At 41.6% G+C, this 18,706-nt stretch overlaps 2 protein-coding genes, 1 long non-coding RNA gene and 1 other non-coding gene across 7 annotated transcripts in view; 3 read left to right on the top strand and 1 right to left on the bottom strand.

The window, feature by feature from the left end:
• The first annotated feature begins 1,201 nt into the window (after positions 1 to 1,201).
• Positions 1,202 to 4,199, top strand: LOC118361731 (uncharacterized). Its single transcript, XR_004821049.2, has 3 exons — positions 1,202 to 1,279; positions 2,541 to 2,643; positions 4,056 to 4,199. It is a non-coding gene; the product is annotated as an uncharacterized LOC118361731 (long non-coding RNA).
• trnay-gua (transfer RNA tyrosine (anticodon GUA)) lies at positions 1,624 to 1,709 on the top strand. Its single transcript is given in 2 exon segments — positions 1,624 to 1,660; positions 1,674 to 1,709. It is a non-coding gene; the product is annotated as a tRNA-Tyr (tRNA).
• On the bottom strand, positions 1,818 to 13,621 carry LOC118361730 (dnaJ homolog subfamily C member 5-like). Its single transcript, XM_035741904.2, has 7 exons — positions 13,485 to 13,621; positions 7,454 to 7,533; positions 7,096 to 7,139; positions 6,487 to 6,609; positions 4,311 to 4,524; positions 4,022 to 4,196; positions 1,818 to 2,634 (listed from the first exon to the last, which is right to left on the bottom strand). The coding sequence occupies exons 4-7, from the start codon at positions 6,591 to 6,593 to the stop codon at positions 2,546 to 2,548; spliced, it is 585 nt and encodes a 194-aa protein (XP_035597797.1). The 5' UTR covers positions 6,594 to 6,609; positions 7,096 to 7,139; positions 7,454 to 7,533; positions 13,485 to 13,621; the 3' UTR covers positions 1,818 to 2,545.
• LOC118361729 (high affinity cAMP-specific 3',5'-cyclic phosphodiesterase 7A-like) overlaps positions 12,371 to 18,706 on the top strand; it is a 40,905-nt gene continuing 34,569 nt past the window's right edge. For 2 of the 4 annotated variants that reach the window (XM_035741902.2, XM_035741901.2), the window contains exon 1: positions 13,895 to 14,129. In XM_035741902.2, coding sequence (XP_035597795.1) covers positions 13,992 to 14,129 — 138 coding nt within the window. In that variant the 5' untranslated portion in view covers positions 13,895 to 13,991. Of the gene's footprint in view, positions 13,370 to 13,894; positions 14,130 to 18,706 lie in introns of those variants that run through there. The other 2 variants (XM_035741903.2, XM_052483724.1) reach the window with 2 other exon arrangements.

Genomic DNA, 18,706 nt, shown 5'->3' with positions numbered 1-18,706 from the left:
ACAACTGTGAAGATAATACACAAATATTAGCATCATAGCTCAGGACTCTGAAACCACTGTGAAATGAGCCACATTAAGCTTAACAGTCAACCTACTATGTGTATTGGACATTCAAATTGCACTGTACAGGATTGTGGATCAATTAAGTATCAGTCTTCTCAGAGAACACAGCTGTGAAGAGGTTATACAAATATTAGCGCCGTAGCTGTTATTAAGGGACTTTGACTGTGGGAAATCACCTCCCCAGTCAGCCTATTGTGCGTATTGACATTCAAATTACACTGCACAGCCTTAACTGTGGATTGTGGATTAATTAAGTGGTGTATCAGTCTACTCAGTGACACCCACAGAACACAACTGTGAAGAGACAAATATTTGTGTTGTAGCTCATATTTGACTTTTAGTGTGAAATTAACAAATTATTGTCTTTTGTTGAATTTATATAACAACATTCTGATCTTGTTAATGATTATCTAGTCCAAATATGACATGATTCCACTATTTGTAATCAGTGGTGTAAAGTACTTAAAAAATACTTGAAAGTACTACTTGAATGCTTCGCAGGACAGGAAAATTGTCTATTTCACACACTTATCAAGAGAACATCCCTGGTCATCCCTACTGCCTCTGATCTGGCAGACTCACTAAACACATGCTTCGTTTGTAAACTACACAAATAATGTAAATATAAATGAGTGTTGCTAGTATTGCCCCTGGCTATCTGTAAATAAAAAAAACAAGAAAATGTGCCATCTGGTTTGCTTAATATAAGGAATTTGAAATGATTTATACTTTTCATTTTAATGTTGTAACATCTCACAGCAAGAACTAGCAAATCTGGTGCAGTCCACGAGGAGGAGTTGCACTGCAGTACTTAGCTGGTGGCTACACCAGATACTGACTGTTACTTTTGATTTTGACTCCCCCTTTGTTCAGGGACACATTATTCCATTTCTGTTAGTCACATGTCTGTGGAACTTGTTTAGTTTATGTCTCAGTTGTTGAATCTTGGTATGTTCATACAAATATTTACACATGTTAAGATTGCTGAAAATAAATGCAGTTGACAGTGAGAGTACGTTTTTATTGTTGCAGAGTTTAGTATGCATTTGCATCACTTTCAGTAAGGGACTTTTATTTTCAAAACGAACCGAAAATTCCACTATTGTGGTTAATTCTGATTGTGGCTAGCTTCACACATGTGGGACTTGCAGTCTCCGGTTCACAGAGTAACGTTGTTGCTTGCTGGCTTCTATGGGAAATGTAGGCATTGACAATGGTAAATTATTGTTACAGCTCATACTTTTAGGATACACATGGCCACATTATCTTCGACTTGACTCATGCTAGCTAGCTAAGTGTGTCGAATGGGTTTGAAAGTCGTTGGCTAGCAAGCTACTGTAACTAGCTATGTGCAAAGCTAGATAGCTCGTTTGTTTTTATACTTCATTTAAATATGTGACTGCTAAAATGAGGTCAAATAAACTATTTTGTCATTGAAAAATGTAGGCTAATACATTTTATTTAACCCAAATTAATTAAATTACATAACTGAGCTAGAATGTCGAGCAGAAAAGCACCTTAATGTATAAATTGCCCACTGCGACACTTTTGCATGTATCCCCTTCGATAGCTCAGTTGGTAGAGCGGAGGACTGTAGAGGTTAAATAGCGATCCTTAGGTCGCTGGTTCAAATCCGGCTCGAAGGAGGAATTTTTTTCTTACCTGATTTGTGAAACAATAGCAATTGATACACATATATCTTATCTACATGTTTGAAAAACTGTCAATGTGGTTTTGGAAAATAGATGCCAAAGTAACATTTCAAAAAGGGCAGTCTTTATTGCTCACATGACAAAATACTGACATCTCTCAATTCTTTCACAGCCACAATTTTAAATGCACAATTCTAGGGATACTTTGTATTTTGTTCAGAATAAATAACAAACAAACACAATGCACACAAACTAACACTCATTCAGAATTTACAAAGTGTAGTCAAGGGGTGGAATGTAATTGGAACCCTTTTGGGATCTACTAGGTCAATGAATGAATCCCCTCAGATCCTGGGTTCAATTTACAAAGTGTAGTCAAGGGGTGGAATGTAATTGGAACCCTTTTGGGATCTACCAGGTCAATGAATGAATCCCCTCAGATCCTGGGTTCAAATACTATTTAGGGTATTTAAATTACTTTAAAATACATTTGGAAGTAAGTAGATATGTTTTATTTCAAAAGACAAGTAGTTGAATATTGGAATGTATTTGAAAATACAGACTCAAATGACTCAAATACACTACCATGCACTTAACCCAGGTATTGGAAAATAGTTTTTGAAACAAGTTAAATAGTAGGCTATTTATAGGAAATTATTTGAAAACACTTTCAAATACTTAGTTGTAAGTGATTCGGGCCACATTATTTGAAAATACTAAAATATATCAAAATAAGTATTCAAATAACAAATACTCAAATACAGGTATTTAAAGCCAGTTCTGGAATCCCTATGACATCACCCGTCCTCCGGTCTTTCTTCTTAGTTGTGTTAGGTATAGGCCCGTCGTCCGTCACCAATCAACCCGGTCCTCTCGCTTGCATTGGTTGGCTGCTGTATTATGGGGATGTCGTCAGCGTCTGGAGAGGGTAAGATCAGCTCATCAGTGCATCCGTTTACGTTGTTGCAGCATGTTGCACAGAACTAATCAAATATGTCATATCCTCCAAAATGTTCCTAAAAATAGGCCTAGGATACTATCTATAGTATAGCTGTTCCTGTTGAGACTGGGGGATGTCTTGACTGTCCTGTTGTGAGGGGGTGACGGCTGCCTGTGTCAAGCCTCTTACCTCCTGCTGCCGGTTGTCCTTTTGGCACCACAGACTGGGCACACTGTCAGCCTGGCTGGCTTGAAGGGCAGTTTTACAACTTTGGTTGTAAAAGTCCCTGTTAATCAGTTCAATTACTATGGGCTATGCCTACAGTAGGAGGTCCTATTCATATTCATATTCATAAATTCTCCCAATAAATATGTTATCATAAGCAATGTGTTCTGAAGCCAAACACATGAGTAGGCCTTCTCATCATCCTCCCATGGGGGCTGAGACTTTGCAGTGAGTGCCTGAATCCAAGCCCATTGTTTCCCTTTAATCGTGAGATGGGGCTCAAAATAACTGCTATGGAAACACATTTAGAGACGTGACTCAGAGGCAGTAATTATCAGTTGTATCTGAGAACTGCAAAGACATGGGGGAAACACACACCCTACCTCCCACAGCTAACTGGCACCAGAGCAATTTATCATATCCAAACATCTGGCACAAATATATCATGTATATTTATTTTCATTAACTGGCTGACTTGGTGTGTTTGAGAAAACATATTTAAAGTTTGTCTGTGCCATTCCACTGTCTTTGTGCCCTAGCATCAAAGTCACTTTGCAGCATCAAATGCTTTTCCATTAATAGATGAGGTAGTATTGATAAGGTGATGTGATGTAGGCAGAGCTTATTAAGGAGGTTGCTGCTGTTGTTGTTTCAATAGATGAATAATAAAACTGTGAGCTATTGGCTAATTCTGAAGCAGTGAGAGACAGTGTGTGAGGCTTGGTCATGGTAGAAGTTGCCCTTAGGCACAGATCTAGGATCAGCTTACCATCCTAGAGTCCCAACCTTAGCCATTAGGAATGTGAAATGCAACACTGACCTCAGATCAGTGTCAAAGGGCATCTTCATCCTTCTCAGTGGGGCTCACCTTATCTCTCTGTTACAAAACCCTGACCATTGTAACTGTGCTGTGTCACTTTTATCTCTAAATACATGTACATATTACCTCAATCACCTTAACTATCTCATACCGCAGCACATTGACTTGGTACCGGTAGCCCTTTTATTGTGTTACTGTTTCATTTTTTTGTGTGCTAATTTTCTTCCTTTTTAACTTTGCGTTGTTGGGAAAGGGCTCGTTTCACAGTAAAGTATACACCTGTTGTATTCAACACGTGACAATGTTATTTGATTTGCTAACCTGTCTCCATGTCTGTGCGGATCTGCTCCTCCAGGTCTTCAGGGGACACGTAGGTGTCGGGGTCCTCCTCTCCAAGAGTTTTGGGTTTACACTTCCCACAGCAGCAGTTGAAACAGCAGCACAGGCAGCAGCAGAAGTAGCAGCCTGTTAGCACGCCGCAGACCGCAAACAGGCCCTGTGTGGAGGATGGACATAGACCGTTCACTATTAACACATGGACATAGACTTTCCTTTTTCACACACACATAAACACACACACTCATGCACACGCACACACACACAAACCCACCTTTGCCCACCAACTGGAGAGCATGAAATAAGCATTGACGTTCTCCTCTCCAAACTGCTGTGCCACGTACAGACCGAGGGAGCCATAGCTGTCGTAGATGTTCCTCTTGGAGGCATCTGACAGCACGGAGTGGGCATTGTTGAGCTCCTTGAATTTATCTGTGGCGTTCGGGTTCTCTGGGTTCTTGTCTGGATGATATTTCAAAGCAAGTTTTCTAAATAGTAAAAAATATTACGAAATTGAAAAGATGATGTAATCCGAAAGGCTTAGCTAACAGAAATGTTGTTTGTCTTGTTATGTAATGGTCTTTATCTAATGTGTTCAGTAAGAGGCAGCAGTATTATCTCCCATTAGGTGGGGTTAGAAGCCTGCTCCCTCACGCCCATCAACACACACACCTGCCAGGCATTGGCATATTAGTTCAATGAGCCCAAAAAAGTTGTAATAGCATGTATAGTACAATTACAGATCTTAGGTCAGGCTCGAGAATATGTAAATAGGTAACCTATGGTATATAACTGAAACACTGAGCTAAATGCTGGTGCCCAGTACAATACATGGTGTACCACTTTGCCATTTTGGCTTCAACTGCAGTTGTTTGTTTTTTGGCATTAGGTCCATTGGAACCCTTGGTTGACAGACACCATTAAATAAATATAACTACAGTCACTTTTACATATTTTTTTTTCTTCTCATTGTCTTTTTATGCTGTAAATTATAATTTCTCATCAACATTTCATGAAGCACGTCTGCTTGTTTATTTTTAATGAAGCCAAGAGGCTCTGAAAATGCTGCTATGATTACATATTCATTAACCACAAACAAGGGCTGTTCAAACGCTAACCATTTGGATGGTTCCTGAAAGTGAATTCCAATTAGAGCAATTAATTAAGAACTACTAATTGTGATGGCATCTGTATGACTCGAAGTCTGAAGTGAATTTATATTACAAGTCATTAGATTCTGACTTACTACATGTTGGAATGCCTTACTACATTATGGAAATGTATTAGTGAAATGAGAGAGAAGTCAATGTATGAACGAGGGCTTGACAGACATACTTTGACTGAAATGTAGGTTATGGGATAAAATAGTTATCTTAAACAAAATCTACATTCAAATGTAGAATTACATTACTAAATATAATTGATAATGGCTTGGGTTAAGACTATTGATTTGGATTAGGTCTAAGCATCAAAGGTTCCTTTCATACTAACATTATTACACAATAACCATATTAAAGTTGAGTACTGAGACCAGTGAGTTTTATCAGCCAGCTCTCCATATTATAGGAAGTCTGTCCTGCTATTTTATTATAAGGTTGAGGTACTACTTGTTGAGTGGGTACATATCAATTTGTCTGCTGCAATAATGCTAGGGTCATACAATTCCCAACAGGTTGTGACAAGCTTCCAAGTACACCCACGCTTGTGTGTGTGGGACACGTGCACACACACACACACACACACACACACACACACACACACACACACACACACACACACACACACACACACACACACACACACACACACACACACACACACACACACACACACACACACACACACACACACACACACACACACACACACACACTTTATATGAACCGAGTACAACGAGGGGTACCATCTGTTCTGTAGTATTAATATTTTAGTTTTATGGAAGTCATATTGTATTCATGCAGCTGTCTGACAATCACTTGCTGTGATTCTAAAAGGTCTTGTAGCAGTCAGTCACTCTGTCTCAAAAAGTGATTATTTTTCTACATCTGTGCCACATTTCTCCTGAAAAACATCACATTAAAATGATTCCCTCTGACCTCCATAGACATTGGTTGTTACATGACGTTTGTTTGTGCATGGTTACAGATCAATGTATAACCTGCTACGATGAAGAAAATGATCTTTGTTTACAAACCAAAATCCAACAGAATTACAGTATTTTGAGTCATATGGATGAAACGCTTTATAAGAGTCAACATGCTGAAGGGTTGTTGGTCAGTGATGTAATATGCAGTCCGGTTATATGTTACTCTACAAAGCCAATGACTCCAAATGGTGGTTCCTCGTACATGCACAAACACACAAGGAGCAAGGATTTTGTGTGCGTGTGTGTGTGTGTGTGTGGTGTTTTGTGTGTGTGTGTGTGGTGTTTTGTGTGTGTGTGTGTGTACCTGTAGGACTTCTTGATGTCATCCGGTGTAGAAGTCTTGTCGAGGCCCAGGACTAGATAGAGGGTCTCTCCTGAGGTGGACAGGGAACGTTGCCTTTGCTCTGACATCTTTTCTCACCATTACCTGCACAACACATCAACCACAATGATTTTCATATGATACCTGATGTTGACTGTGCGGTTGTTTGGCTGATCCTCTGATCTGCCAGTAATTGTATACTGTTCACACAGCATCTCTATTCATTATTGATAGAACTGTTATAAATATTAATTAAAAAACTTCCCACAGGGAACCTACAGTTCAATTGTTCCCCAAATTTTCCCTCGCTATGTTTTATCTTCAACACTCTATTCGATCCAAGAGTCACTAAGTCACTACATTGTCACTGAGTCACAACATTGTCACTGAGTCACTACATTGTCCAAATTCATCAGAGAACACCAAAATGAGAGAACCCGTCGCCTTACTGTTGAAACATGGACTAAGACCTCAAAAACCAAACAACAGAACTGAAAAGACTTAAGATACATTTTTGCCAAACACATCCTCTGCATTTGTCCACAGTTATTCCTATCTCTGTCTCGGACTTTCCCGTTCCTCTCCTCATACCTGTTCCTCTGTCCAGGCCGTCAGCTCCAGTGCTCCTGTCGTCCCTGGGAGAGACAGACAGGTCAGTGGAGTCAGGTGTCTGCTCTGTGGAGGACTAGATCAGTGGATGAGATGAATAAAACATACAGGCAGATAGTCATGGGCTCACATTTCAGCAGGCCTTGCAGCCAGTGGCCTTAACATTGTTACTTGGATGTTGAGTTGGAGTTTAAAGGGGACTCGGATATAGGTCTACTATACTGCAGGATACTGAGGTGTTTGGGTGGAATAGAAATGGTGTCAACCGGTGATGACTGTGTGAGAGGATGGTGAAAGATAAGGTAAAATATTTAACGTAATGTTGTGCTGTTTAGTATACCATCTGTTCAGTAGGTTCGATAGGTTTCCACCATGGTTTTCACAAGACCTCTGTATTCAGTGACACAAGAGCACCACCTACTGGAATATAGAACAAAAAAAAATGTTATCCTGCATGAATACTCTTTTTCCACAAGATGGCGATACATAAATGCAGATTTTACAGATGAACATGACCAGAGGTAAAAACGTAGCTCCATAAAGGGTGTGCAGGTGGACTCAAAGTTTACCGTAACAATATAAATAGTTTTCACCTCAGCTCAGTGTATATAAAGACTAATGATAACAATAGTAAAAGGCAAGATGGTGCCGACAGACAATGGCAGCTCTGGTTCTAGTTCACTAAGTAACTTTGCAGTATTTTGTTTTTTTGGGGTGTTATTTTTTACATCATTAGCCCAGAACGTTTGTTGTTTTACAAGCATTTCACTACATCCGCAATATCATCACCTAATTATGTGTATGTGACCAATGCAATTTGATTTGATATCTAATAATTTAGATAATAATTTAGATAAGGTAAAGTTATCAGACCAGCGATTATTTCAAGGAGTGGCATATCACAGTTGTAATTGATTGTTTATTGAAAGTCCATAGAAAACCACAGATTGGCATGAACGATTGGATTAAAATTTTATTGAAGGTTAATTTCCTGATAAAAAACAGTCATGTTTATTGTTCAAGTCTAGTCAAATTAAACGTGTGGACTTATTACATCTGAACATGTTATATAAGGAATGCCACTTTTTGCCAATAGTCAGTTGCTCTTATCCAGAGGGGCCCACTGTATCATCAATTAGCGCTAGCGACTCCTCTGGTTCCCTAAAGGCTGTCACAGACAAAGGAGGAGGGGTGGGAGGATTGCAACAAGATACTTGTAGCTGCTTGGGGAATCAGCAGGTATGCGGCTAACCTGTCCCTAGACTCCATGCTCTATAGTCCGCGCCCCCTGGGCTTGCCGAGTGCCTGATGCAGCTGAGCATTTCTGCCTAGGGACCAATATGTGTGTGCTATAAAGGAACTGCTGGAGGAATTAATTAACAAATGTTTTCCTTTTCCCTTTCCCACAGACAGTCACACTCACGGGAGTGTGTACACATACACACACATGCATGCACACACGCATGTAATTTTAGAGTGGTCGAGTGGTTTGTTGAAAACACTTCGTAAAAAATACCAAATAAACACCAACCTCAACTACACTTTTTGAAATGTGTATGAAAAATGTAGTTTATTAATCACCACAGCTAGGCCCAGTCATTCTGACCCGTTAGAACGTCACCAGTCGACATCTAGTCTAATATAATGGGTCTGGATTGGCTTGTCCTTTGCTAAGGTTAATATGGGGTTCTACTATCATGTGCCTAGTCTTCGCTGAGGGTGAGTGACTGGCTGGTGGAGTGATTTGGCACACTGTTGCTTCAGTTGCCTGGAAAAGACGCAGGACCTCCCAAGGAGTGTGATTGTGTGGAATTGCATTGAGAGTGCCGTAGAAGAGAGGGAGGGAGGGATGTAGTGGAGGAGAGGCCAGAGGGGTACTCATTATGCCCCTCAACTGGCATTCAGCCTGACTGTTGCCATGGTACAGCTCAGCCCCCAGTTCTCCTGCATAAGACAGAAAGAAAAGTTGAATAAGAATGTATGTAGAGGTGGTTCTTAGAACAGTGTTTTCAGGGGAGAATTCTGGAATGGAATGGTTTGTTCCTTGACTTCCTGCAAAGAAGGTATTATTTAGGTCTAGCCTACTACTCACACGACCTGACAATAGAGACCTACCGGACAAAGCCACTGTCTGCAGGTAATAGGTGTTAGTAATGGATATAGGTCAGTCTGACATTGATGCAGGACAGGCGGAGTATGAGTTCTGTTCTCTCTCTCGCAGATGCATTTGTTGGAAGTTCTCCTTCCTACTGCGTCAGTTGAAATGGCGTGGAAACAATGTTGATTCAACCAGTGTGTGCCCAGTGGGTGGTTGCCAGTCTGTTTAGCTAATATTCCACTCCATTCCTTGTATTCCATGTCATGTCAGTGCTAGAGGTCTAAAGACACGCTGATTCGAATGCAGGCTGTATCACAACCGGGTGTGATAGGGACTACCATAGAGCGGTGCACAATTTTTTTTGTTTTTTTTATTTATTTCACCTTTATTTAACCAGGTAGGCAAGTTGAGAACAAGTTTTCATTTACAATTGCCACCTGGCCAAGATAAAGCAAAGCAGTTCGACAGATACAACGACACAGAGTTACACATGGAGTAAAACAAACATACAGTCAATAATACAGTATAAACAAGTCTATATACAATGTGAGCAAATGAGGTGAGAAGGGAGGTAAATGCAAAAAAAGGCCATGGTGGCAAAGTAAATACAATATAGCAAGTAAAACACTGGAATGGTAGTTTTGCAATGGAAGAATGTGCAAAGTAGAAATAAAAATAATGGGGTGCAAAGGAGCAAAATAAATAAATAAATTAAATACAGTTGGGAAAGAGGTAGTTGATTGGGCTAAATTATAGGTGGGCTATGTACAGGTGCAGTAATCTGTGAGCTGCTCTGACAGTTGGTGCTTAAAGCTAGTGAGGGAGATAAGTGTTTTCAGTTTCAGAGATTTTTGTAGTTCGTTCCAGTCATTGGCAGCAGAGAACTGGAAGGAGAGGCGGCCAAAGAAATAATTGGTTTTGGGGGTGACTAGAGAGATATACCTGCTGGAGCGCGTGCTACAGGTGGGAGATGCTATGGTGACCAGCGAGCTGAGATAAGGGGGGACTTTACCTAGCAGGGTCTTGTAGATGACATGGAGCCAGTGGGTTTGGTGACGAGTATGAAGCGAGGGCCAGCCAACGAGAGCGTACAGGTCGCAATGGTGGGTAGTATATGGGGCTTTGGTGACAAAACGGATTGCACTGTGATAGACTGCATCCAATTTGTTGAGTAGGGTATTGGAGGCTATTTTGTAAATGACATCGCCAAAGTCGAGGATTGGTAGGATGGTCAGTTTTACAAGGGTATGTTTGGCAGCATATGCATACGTGTATACTGTACTCTATATCATCGACTGCATCCTTATGTAATACATGTATCACTAGCCACTTTAACTATGCCACTTTGTTTACATACTCATCTCATATGTATATACTGTACTCGATACCATCTACTGTATCTTGCCTATGCTGCTCGGTACCATCACTCATTCATACAGTGCCTTGCGAAAGTATTCGGCCCCCTTGAACTTTGCGACCTTTTGCCACATTTCAGGCTTCAAACATAAAGATATAAAACTGTATTTTTTTGTGAAGAATCAACAACAAGTGGGACACAATCATGAAGTGGAACGACATTTATTGGATATTTCAAACTTTTTTAACAAATCAAAAACTGAGAAATTGGGGGTGCAAAATTATTCAGCCCCTTTACTTTCAGTGCAGCAAACTCTCTCCAGAAGTTCAGTAAGGATCTCTGAATGATCCAATGTTGACCTAAATGACTAATGATGATAAATACAATCCACCTGTGTGTAATCAAGTCTCCGTATAAATGCACCTGCACTGTGATAGTCTCAGAGGTCCGTTAAAAGCGCAGTGAGCATCATGAAGAACAAGGAACACACCAGGCAGGTCCGAGATACTGTTGTGAAGAAGTTTAAAGCCGGATTTGGATACAAAAAGATTTCCCAAGCTTTAAACATCCCAAGGAGCACTGTGCAAGCGATAATATTGAAATGGAAGGAGTATCAGACCACTGCAAATCTACCAAGACCTGGCCGTCCCTCTAAACTTTCAGCTCATACAAGGAGAAGACTGATGAGAGATGCAGCCAAGAGACCCATGATCACTCTGGATGAACTGCAGAGATCTACAGCTGAGGTGGGAGACTCTGTCCATAGGACAACAATCAGTCGTATATTGCACAAATCTGGCCTTTATGGAAGAGTGGCAAGAAGAAAGCCATTTCTTAAAGATATCCATAAAAAGTGTTGTTTAAAGTTTGCCACAAGCCACCTGGGAGACACACCAAACATGTGGAAGAAGGTGCTCTGGTCAGATGAAACCAAAATTGAACTTTTTGGCAACAATGCAAAACGTTATGTTTGGCGTAAAAGCAACACAGGTCATCACCCTGAACACACCATCCCCACTGTCAAACATGGTGGTGGCAGCATCATGGTTTGGCCCTGCTTTTCTTCAGCAGAGACAGGGAAGATGGTTAAAATTGATGGGAAGATGGATGGAGCCAAATACAGGACCATTCTGGAAGAAAACCTGATGGAGTTTGCAAAAGACCTGAGACTGGGACGGAGATTTGTCTTCCAACAAGACAATGATCCAAAACATAAAGCAAAATCTACAATGGAATGGTTCAAAAATAAACATATCCAGGTGTTAGAATGGCCAAGTCAAAGTCCAGACCTGAATCCAATCGAGAATCTGTGGAAAGAACTGAAAACTGCTGTTCACAAATGCTCTCCATCCAACCTCACTGAGCTCGAGCTGTTTTGCAAGGAGGAATGGGAAAAAATGTCAGTCTCTCGATGTGCAAAACTGATAGAGACATACCCCAAGCGACTTACAGCTGTAATTGCAGCAAAAGGTGGCGCTACAAAGTATTAACTTAAGGGGGCTGAATAATTTTGAACGCCCAATTTTTCAGTTTTTGATTTGTTAAAAAAGTTTGAAATATCCAATAAATGTCGTCCCACTTCATGATTGTGTCCCAATTGTTGTTGATTCTTTACAAAAAAATACAGTTTTATATCTTTATGTTTGAAGCCTGAAATGTGGCAAAAGGTCGCAAAGTTCAAGGGGGACGAATACTTTCGCAAGGCACTGTATATCCTTATGTACATATTCTTTATCCCCTTACACTGTGTATAAGACAGTAGTTTTGGAATTGTTAGTTAGATTACTTGTTGGTTATTACTGCATTGTCGGAACTAGAAGCACAAGCATTTCGCTACACTCGCATTAACATCTGCTAACCATGTGTATGTGACAAATAAAATTTGATTTGATTTGATTTAGCATGAGTGAAGGATGCTTTGTTGCGAAATAGGAAGCCAATTCTAGATTTAACTTTGGATTGGAGATGTTTGATATGGCCCAGCGTCGTCCGGGTTTGACTGGTGTAGGCCAAATAATCGAATTGCCTAGTTAAATAAAGGTTACATGTGCCAAAGTGTGCATAGCTAGCCAGGCTATCAATGAAGGTATGATGGTCAGTAAAGATCGATACAAGTCATTTCAGATGTAAGTAGCCTATTCTTGACTTGTAATTATAATAGTCTGAGCTATCAGACACCCTATAGCTTTTATAAACAGATCATTAAAAAACATTACTTTTGTATACTGGAAGTGTACTCAATTCCACCATAGCCTCACATTGAAAACTGGAGTCCCACTTCTCAAGTAGCTACAACTGGATGACTCACACAGAAAAAGGTAATCACATGCAATGATGTGGACTGCTCTAGGGCAAACCCCATTGTGCTGGAATACCCTTGTGGAGATCCGCGCCGTCCGTGAACGACTGCTCAAATCAGTATCAGGGGATCGCCCTGGACGTCTAGCCAATAGCGTAACTTGTTGCAAACGAAGTCAATGCCATTGTCCAATCAATATAGATGTAACATTAGTAACCATGCTGCAATTGGATAAATTGCACAAGGGCGTTATGCGGTCGCGCGAACGGTTCCATCTCTGGCAGGTGGTGTGTTCGAGAGCAGACTAATGTTTAGGAAGATAGGTAGTTAAAGGAGATACATTTACCTTGATTCACATTTTTGCGTTTTCGGTGCACTTAATATTGTTTGCCGGACGCCGAGTTTGAGTGAGATTAACGTCGAGTTTCCCCTTGAGCCAGCCACTTTCTGTTGAAATTACACAGTGCTGCATTGAGTGAGACAGAAGTGTGGTCAATTACGGGTACTATTTATACTTACATTGTGAAGAAAGACCGAATACATATTGATAATGTTTCTTCTGGCACGTTAACTGAATACCACCAAACCACTGTAAAGGCAACTTCTCCAATATTTACCTCGTAGGATTCCTTTCACTTCATCCACCACTGCTGTATGTCGGTAGCTGTTGTGTTTTGAGGGGTCGTTCCTTTTGTTTAGATTTTGAGACATATCACGATGAATCACGTATGAGAGGAGTTTTGGACAAAAAATGAGTACGCGTTTTTATAAAGATGCAGAAAATATAGAGGCCTCGTCTTTTGCGGGCCCAAATCTGTGTGGAATAAGGAGCGAAGGATCCGCATTAAAATAATCCGAATATAATGGGACCAAATGAGACGAGAAACATAGACAATGTATCAATGACGGCGATTTTGTCAAGTTTAAATTCGCCTAGAACAAGAACAAGTAGCCTACCCTACTGCTGAAGCAACAACTGATCCCCCCCCACAAAGGAGGGATACCGCTCTGCAATCAACCCTATTCTTTTCCTGCATTTAATTTTCCATTCTATCAATTCATTTCTGTTTATTACACTTTTTTAAATTTGAATTTTGATCTGGATCCAGCTCTGACTTTGTTCAATGGAAGTATGTTACCAGCTGCCGGTTTTGCCTCTAGACAGGCCGGTTCCTAAGCACGTCCTCAGCCGGAGAGGAGCCATCAGTTTCAGCTCCAGCTCGTCTCTCTTCGGCGCTCCTGATCCAAGACAGCTGTCTCAGGTACTACCTAATTATTGGACCTGTTTCGGTTTAAAATACACGGTTTCTGCACGCTCTATTGACACTACATAATCAAGTTGATGACAAATGTCATGTACTACCTAATAACCAGCTGTTGAATCGCTTCTTTCAGATTCATGAGTCGTATGGGAATCCTGCAGGTGGTATCAATTTGCAATGTCACCCTGAAACTGTACTACAAGAACCGTTTAATTAATCGGTTAATCAGTTAATGGAGTCACGTTCAAATTCTGCACATACACGTGACTGTACAGTATCGTGAACATTGTCTGTATTGTTATTGTTGCAAGGCTTAGTGTTCGTGGCAACAACTGTCTCCTACCAGTTGTTACAATGTGTGCGCCAAGGAATGTGGCTGCCTGTCTACTTTGTAGTGTGTTCCAATCCAGACACGTTAACAGACTCGCGTTAAAATATTGAGCCGCATTGGATAACCTATTCCTTTAGTTCTTGTCCTCCAATTGCACAGTAGGCATAGTTGTGCAATGTCGCTTAGGCCTATGAGTTTAAGTATCTTTTGATGCAAACTTTGGTGCAAGGAAGCCAATATCTTTGTCATAACATCATTATAATAATATATTTTCAGTTTGGTAAGTCCTGGAACTGATAACACATGACTAAAGTTATCAACTGATGATTATGCCAACTTGTATCATGTTTAGTAGTCCATAGTCATCCTACAGAATAGTTATACATTGCACTTTTGTTCAAGTCAGCCCCCTCCCCCAATTTAACTCCCATGGCATTGTAACACATTGAGTGTTGAGAAGTGTGTTTTGTGTTTTCATTGACAGATATACAACCCCTCTCTGAGCCCACCTTTCTCTGGCTCTCAGGACAAATGATTTTCTGTCAGGTGTTGTGGAATGTGTGCAGGGATAGCTCAACCAGACAAGCTACATCCATCCATCCATCACTCCGGGCCCTTTGTGTTCCATCATCTTTGTAGAAGTGGTGTGTGTGTGTGTTAGGGTGCATTGTGGAATAGTAGAGGGTCTGGTTGTGTGGGCTCACATTCTAGAGCACTGGTCTCTGATGGACCATGCTTCACAGACCCTCCCCACTGAAGGACCACTGAGTCCCGACCCCCTAGCATAGAATGTGTTACTAGAACGGATAAAGTCCCACTCAGTTTTCGGATGCAATGATCATTAGTTAGTTGAATATTCCAAATGGCTGCCATGTTACACCATGTAACGTTGCTTTGAACGGGGGATGTCCCTTCTGCTCATTCTAGTTCTATGCCCCCTGTGAGAAGACCATAGTCAGCAGGGCGTGAGATCAGATGGCCCTGTGTACAAATGCACTGTAGGGTCCATTGTGCTCCCGGGTCGTGTTTGCCCCTTGTTTCTCTGGAGTGGGCCACAGTTCATTTGTAATGGGTGGCTGGCTGTGTGCTGTTGGGCTTTTACGAGCTACAGGCTCTTTATAGTGTTAAGTGGGGTTACTTGAAACAATGATTTGCATCAGATTTTAGGTTTCTTCATGTGAAGAGATCAGCACTACAGAGGGTAGACTTGTCCCAGTAGGGGAGGGTAGACTTGTCCCAGTAGGGGAGGGTAGACTTGTCCCAGTAGGGGAGGGTAGACTTGTCCCAGTAGGGGAGGGTAGACTTGTCCCAGTAGGGGAGGGTAGACTGGTCCCAGTAGGGGAGGGGAGATATTTGCTTTTTCAGAACACTAAACATTTGTGTTTTTCTCCCACTGTTTGGCCATAAGGGTGAGTCTTTTCCTCTGTGGTCACTGCAGTGTTTTTTTCTGTGTGGTTCTGGTACTGTGTGCTTGTTGCTTGGTCCTGGTGTTTGTGGAAGCAGGAACATGGGACGGGCTTAGCGTTACTGAGGGAGCCGGTTCAACATGCGCCCAGTTTCTGAGGCCAGTGGCTCTCTGCCAAACTCAGCTCTCACTCACATTTCCTCTTGTAAACAGACGGCGAAAGTGTAGGGTTCAAGCACAAAAACCAACATTTTCTTGGAGTATGCATGTGAATGGGTGGGAAATATGCTCTAGAAAAGGCGGAGCGGCTCCCATGGCCACAGCATGGGAAGAGAAGGCCTTGTTTGTCTCTGTAGGGCTTTTAGTTTGCAGCAGTATCGTATCCTCTGTAGACGTGATCCATGGAATGACATTACATTTAAAGGAGAAACACCTTCTAGGGGCCTATGCATGTGTACGTTGAGGTGTAAAAAGAGAAGGCTAAAGTATATTCTATGGCTTCAAGGTGTTTTACTTAGAGTTGACGTCAGGATAATGTCCAAGTAGATTGGAAACGGAGTGGGCATGTCTACCCTAGGAGTCAAGTAGACATTAGTTTGACGTCGGACACTATGACAAGTCCTGTTGTACAGGACAAGGAGTAGAACACGGTCATTTAATCACGTGGTCTACATTACACACAGGCAAGATATCCTCATTTGACTCCTGAGTTGGTGTTTACATCGCGAGAGCCAGGCCATTACAAGGAACAATGCAGCTGCCAGTACCATGTGCCACTGTGCCTGGAGCATTGATCGACCACTGAAACACACACCTCTTCACTGATAACGACGGGCCACAGAGCCAATTGATATTTCTGTGTGTAACCTAGATGTAAAAATCTGTCGACAGAAACACTGCGTTGGAGCAGTAAGTCACATGCTGATTTACGACAGGAAAAAGGAGAATTGGCAAACATGATCCAGCGAGGTACGCAACAGGACGACACCACCGGTTGTTTTTCTGCAGACAGAGGGGATCCCATCAAGAGTTGTTGGCTGTATTTGTGGGGGGCGTAAGGGTGCACTTTTCTTTGTTGCGTTGGGTCGTTGATGCTAACTGAAGTGATACGGTTTTGAGATGGTGACGTGTGGCTGGATTGACGTAGTTTCAGGATGTGGTAAGGAGCTGTTCAGAGCCTGCTGCTGCTCTTTCACAGCCACACGGCTTTAACCCCCAACATGCCAAACTGACAACCTTCATGAGAATAGTCTGACTGTTCCCTGAATGGTGTACCCTCTTTAGGAGTAGCACTGTCCTTATCAAAGGTCACAAGTTTTTCTTTACGTGACTCAATTAACAGGAGTATTTACTCTCTGTGGAGGTGTTTAGGACTTTATTTACAGTAGGAAACAGGAAGGATCTAAACGAACCATACAATTCTCTCTCTGGGCCCCTCACGTTAGCATTGTTTATGTGCTACTGTGTTGAGTACAATGGGATGTGAGAATGAGGCTGTACACGTCAACACTGCAGACAGTTTGTGCTGCATGCTCACTGCTCGGGCTACAAGCCAGTCTTCCTTCCTGCTCTTTGTGTTTACTCTGTGAAACATTAGCATTGGACTGACGGTTATGAATGACTACATTTTTACCTTGATTCACTTCACATACAACAGGTGTTTCAATACCCTGAGCCACTGCCTGGATGCCTGTGAAATTCCACTGCAGCGAAATCTCCCCGCAACAGCCCGGTGTGGAGTGTGTCCACTCTCCCTATATAACCTGTGTTAGCAAGCAGATTCAAACTATTTGTGTAAGCAATGTCACACATGTGCACACATGCAGCAACCTGCGTTGCAGTTAAGTCCAGGTTTATGGCTTCAGCACTGCCTTACTGGAATGTACCATGATGTATTACAGCATTGCACCACGAGGATCCATAACTGAGGAAGAAGCTGTCACTTTATGAAGCTCTGCTGCTTTCTTATCTGTTTAGACACACCATTTGTGTTATTCCAGAGTTTATGGGAATAGTGATGGCTTCCTCCTTAGCCTGACTTGTGCTGTCTGTCTGTGGGCACTCCTCGGCTAGAACCCAGTGTTTTTATGACTGACAACATGAGGAAGTCCGGTTTTATCAATGGGGCGAAAACAGGGAAGTGTGTGGATGAGCTTTGACCAGTCTCTGCTGAACACCACTGTAAAGACCTGGAGCTGCTAGACTTGGCCTAAATGATAATTCACAGGGTTAGCTCTAGAGTTCTGGTTGGGTTTAGATTCACTAGCTTCAAGTACGCCTTCAATACAGCATCGACTAGGCTACATGAGCCCAAACTCAATGCTGAGAACATTCTCAAGTTAAGCTTGAATTCCATCTGAAAACATTTGTTTACTTAATCACAAACGGTTATCTCCGACAAAAGGTACATTTAAGACACTTTGTTAGTTTGTTTGCAAGTAGGTTAAATGAGAACCTACATACACTATGGTGGTAACCTGTCTATTGCTGAATCCTCCATCCAGTCTGACCGACAAACCCAGTGACCCTGGGTGGGTTGCCTGACCCTGGTCTGAGGGGCATATCCTATCTATTTTGAACAATTTTGGGGCGGCAGGTAGTCTAGTGGTTAGAGCGTTGGGGCGGTAACCGAAAGGTTGCTAGATTGAATCCCTGAGCTGATAAGGTAAAAATCTGTTCTGCACCTGAACAAGGCAGTTAACCCACTGTCATTGTATATAGGCCGTCATTGTAAATAAGAATTTGTTCTTAACTGAATTGCCTAGTTAAAGGTAAAATAAAAATGCAACAATTTCAACATTTTGAGTTACAGTTCAGATGAGGAAATCAGTCAATTGAAAT

Source organism: Oncorhynchus keta, chromosome 28 (assembly GCF_023373465.1).
Source record: "Oncorhynchus keta strain PuntledgeMale-10-30-2019 chromosome 28, Oket_V2, whole genome shotgun sequence".
Lineage (NCBI taxonomy): Eukaryota > Metazoa > Chordata > Actinopteri > Salmoniformes > Salmonidae > Oncorhynchus > Oncorhynchus keta.
This window is presented reverse-complemented; position numbering and strand designations above follow the sequence as displayed.

Coding starts and splice junctions, on each gene's coding strand:
- LOC118361730 (XM_035741904.2), bottom strand. CDS start 6,593: ATGTCAGAGCAAAGGCAACGTTCCCTGTCCACCTCAGGAGAGACCCTC. Junction 4,197..4,310: donor TCTCCAGTTGGTGGGCAAAG/GTGGGTTTGTGT, acceptor TCCTCCACACAG/GGCCTGTTTGCGGTCTGCGG. Junction 2,635..4,021: donor CCGCACAGACATGGAGACAG/GTTAGCAAATCA, acceptor TACCCTCTCCAG/ACGCTGACGACATCCCCATA.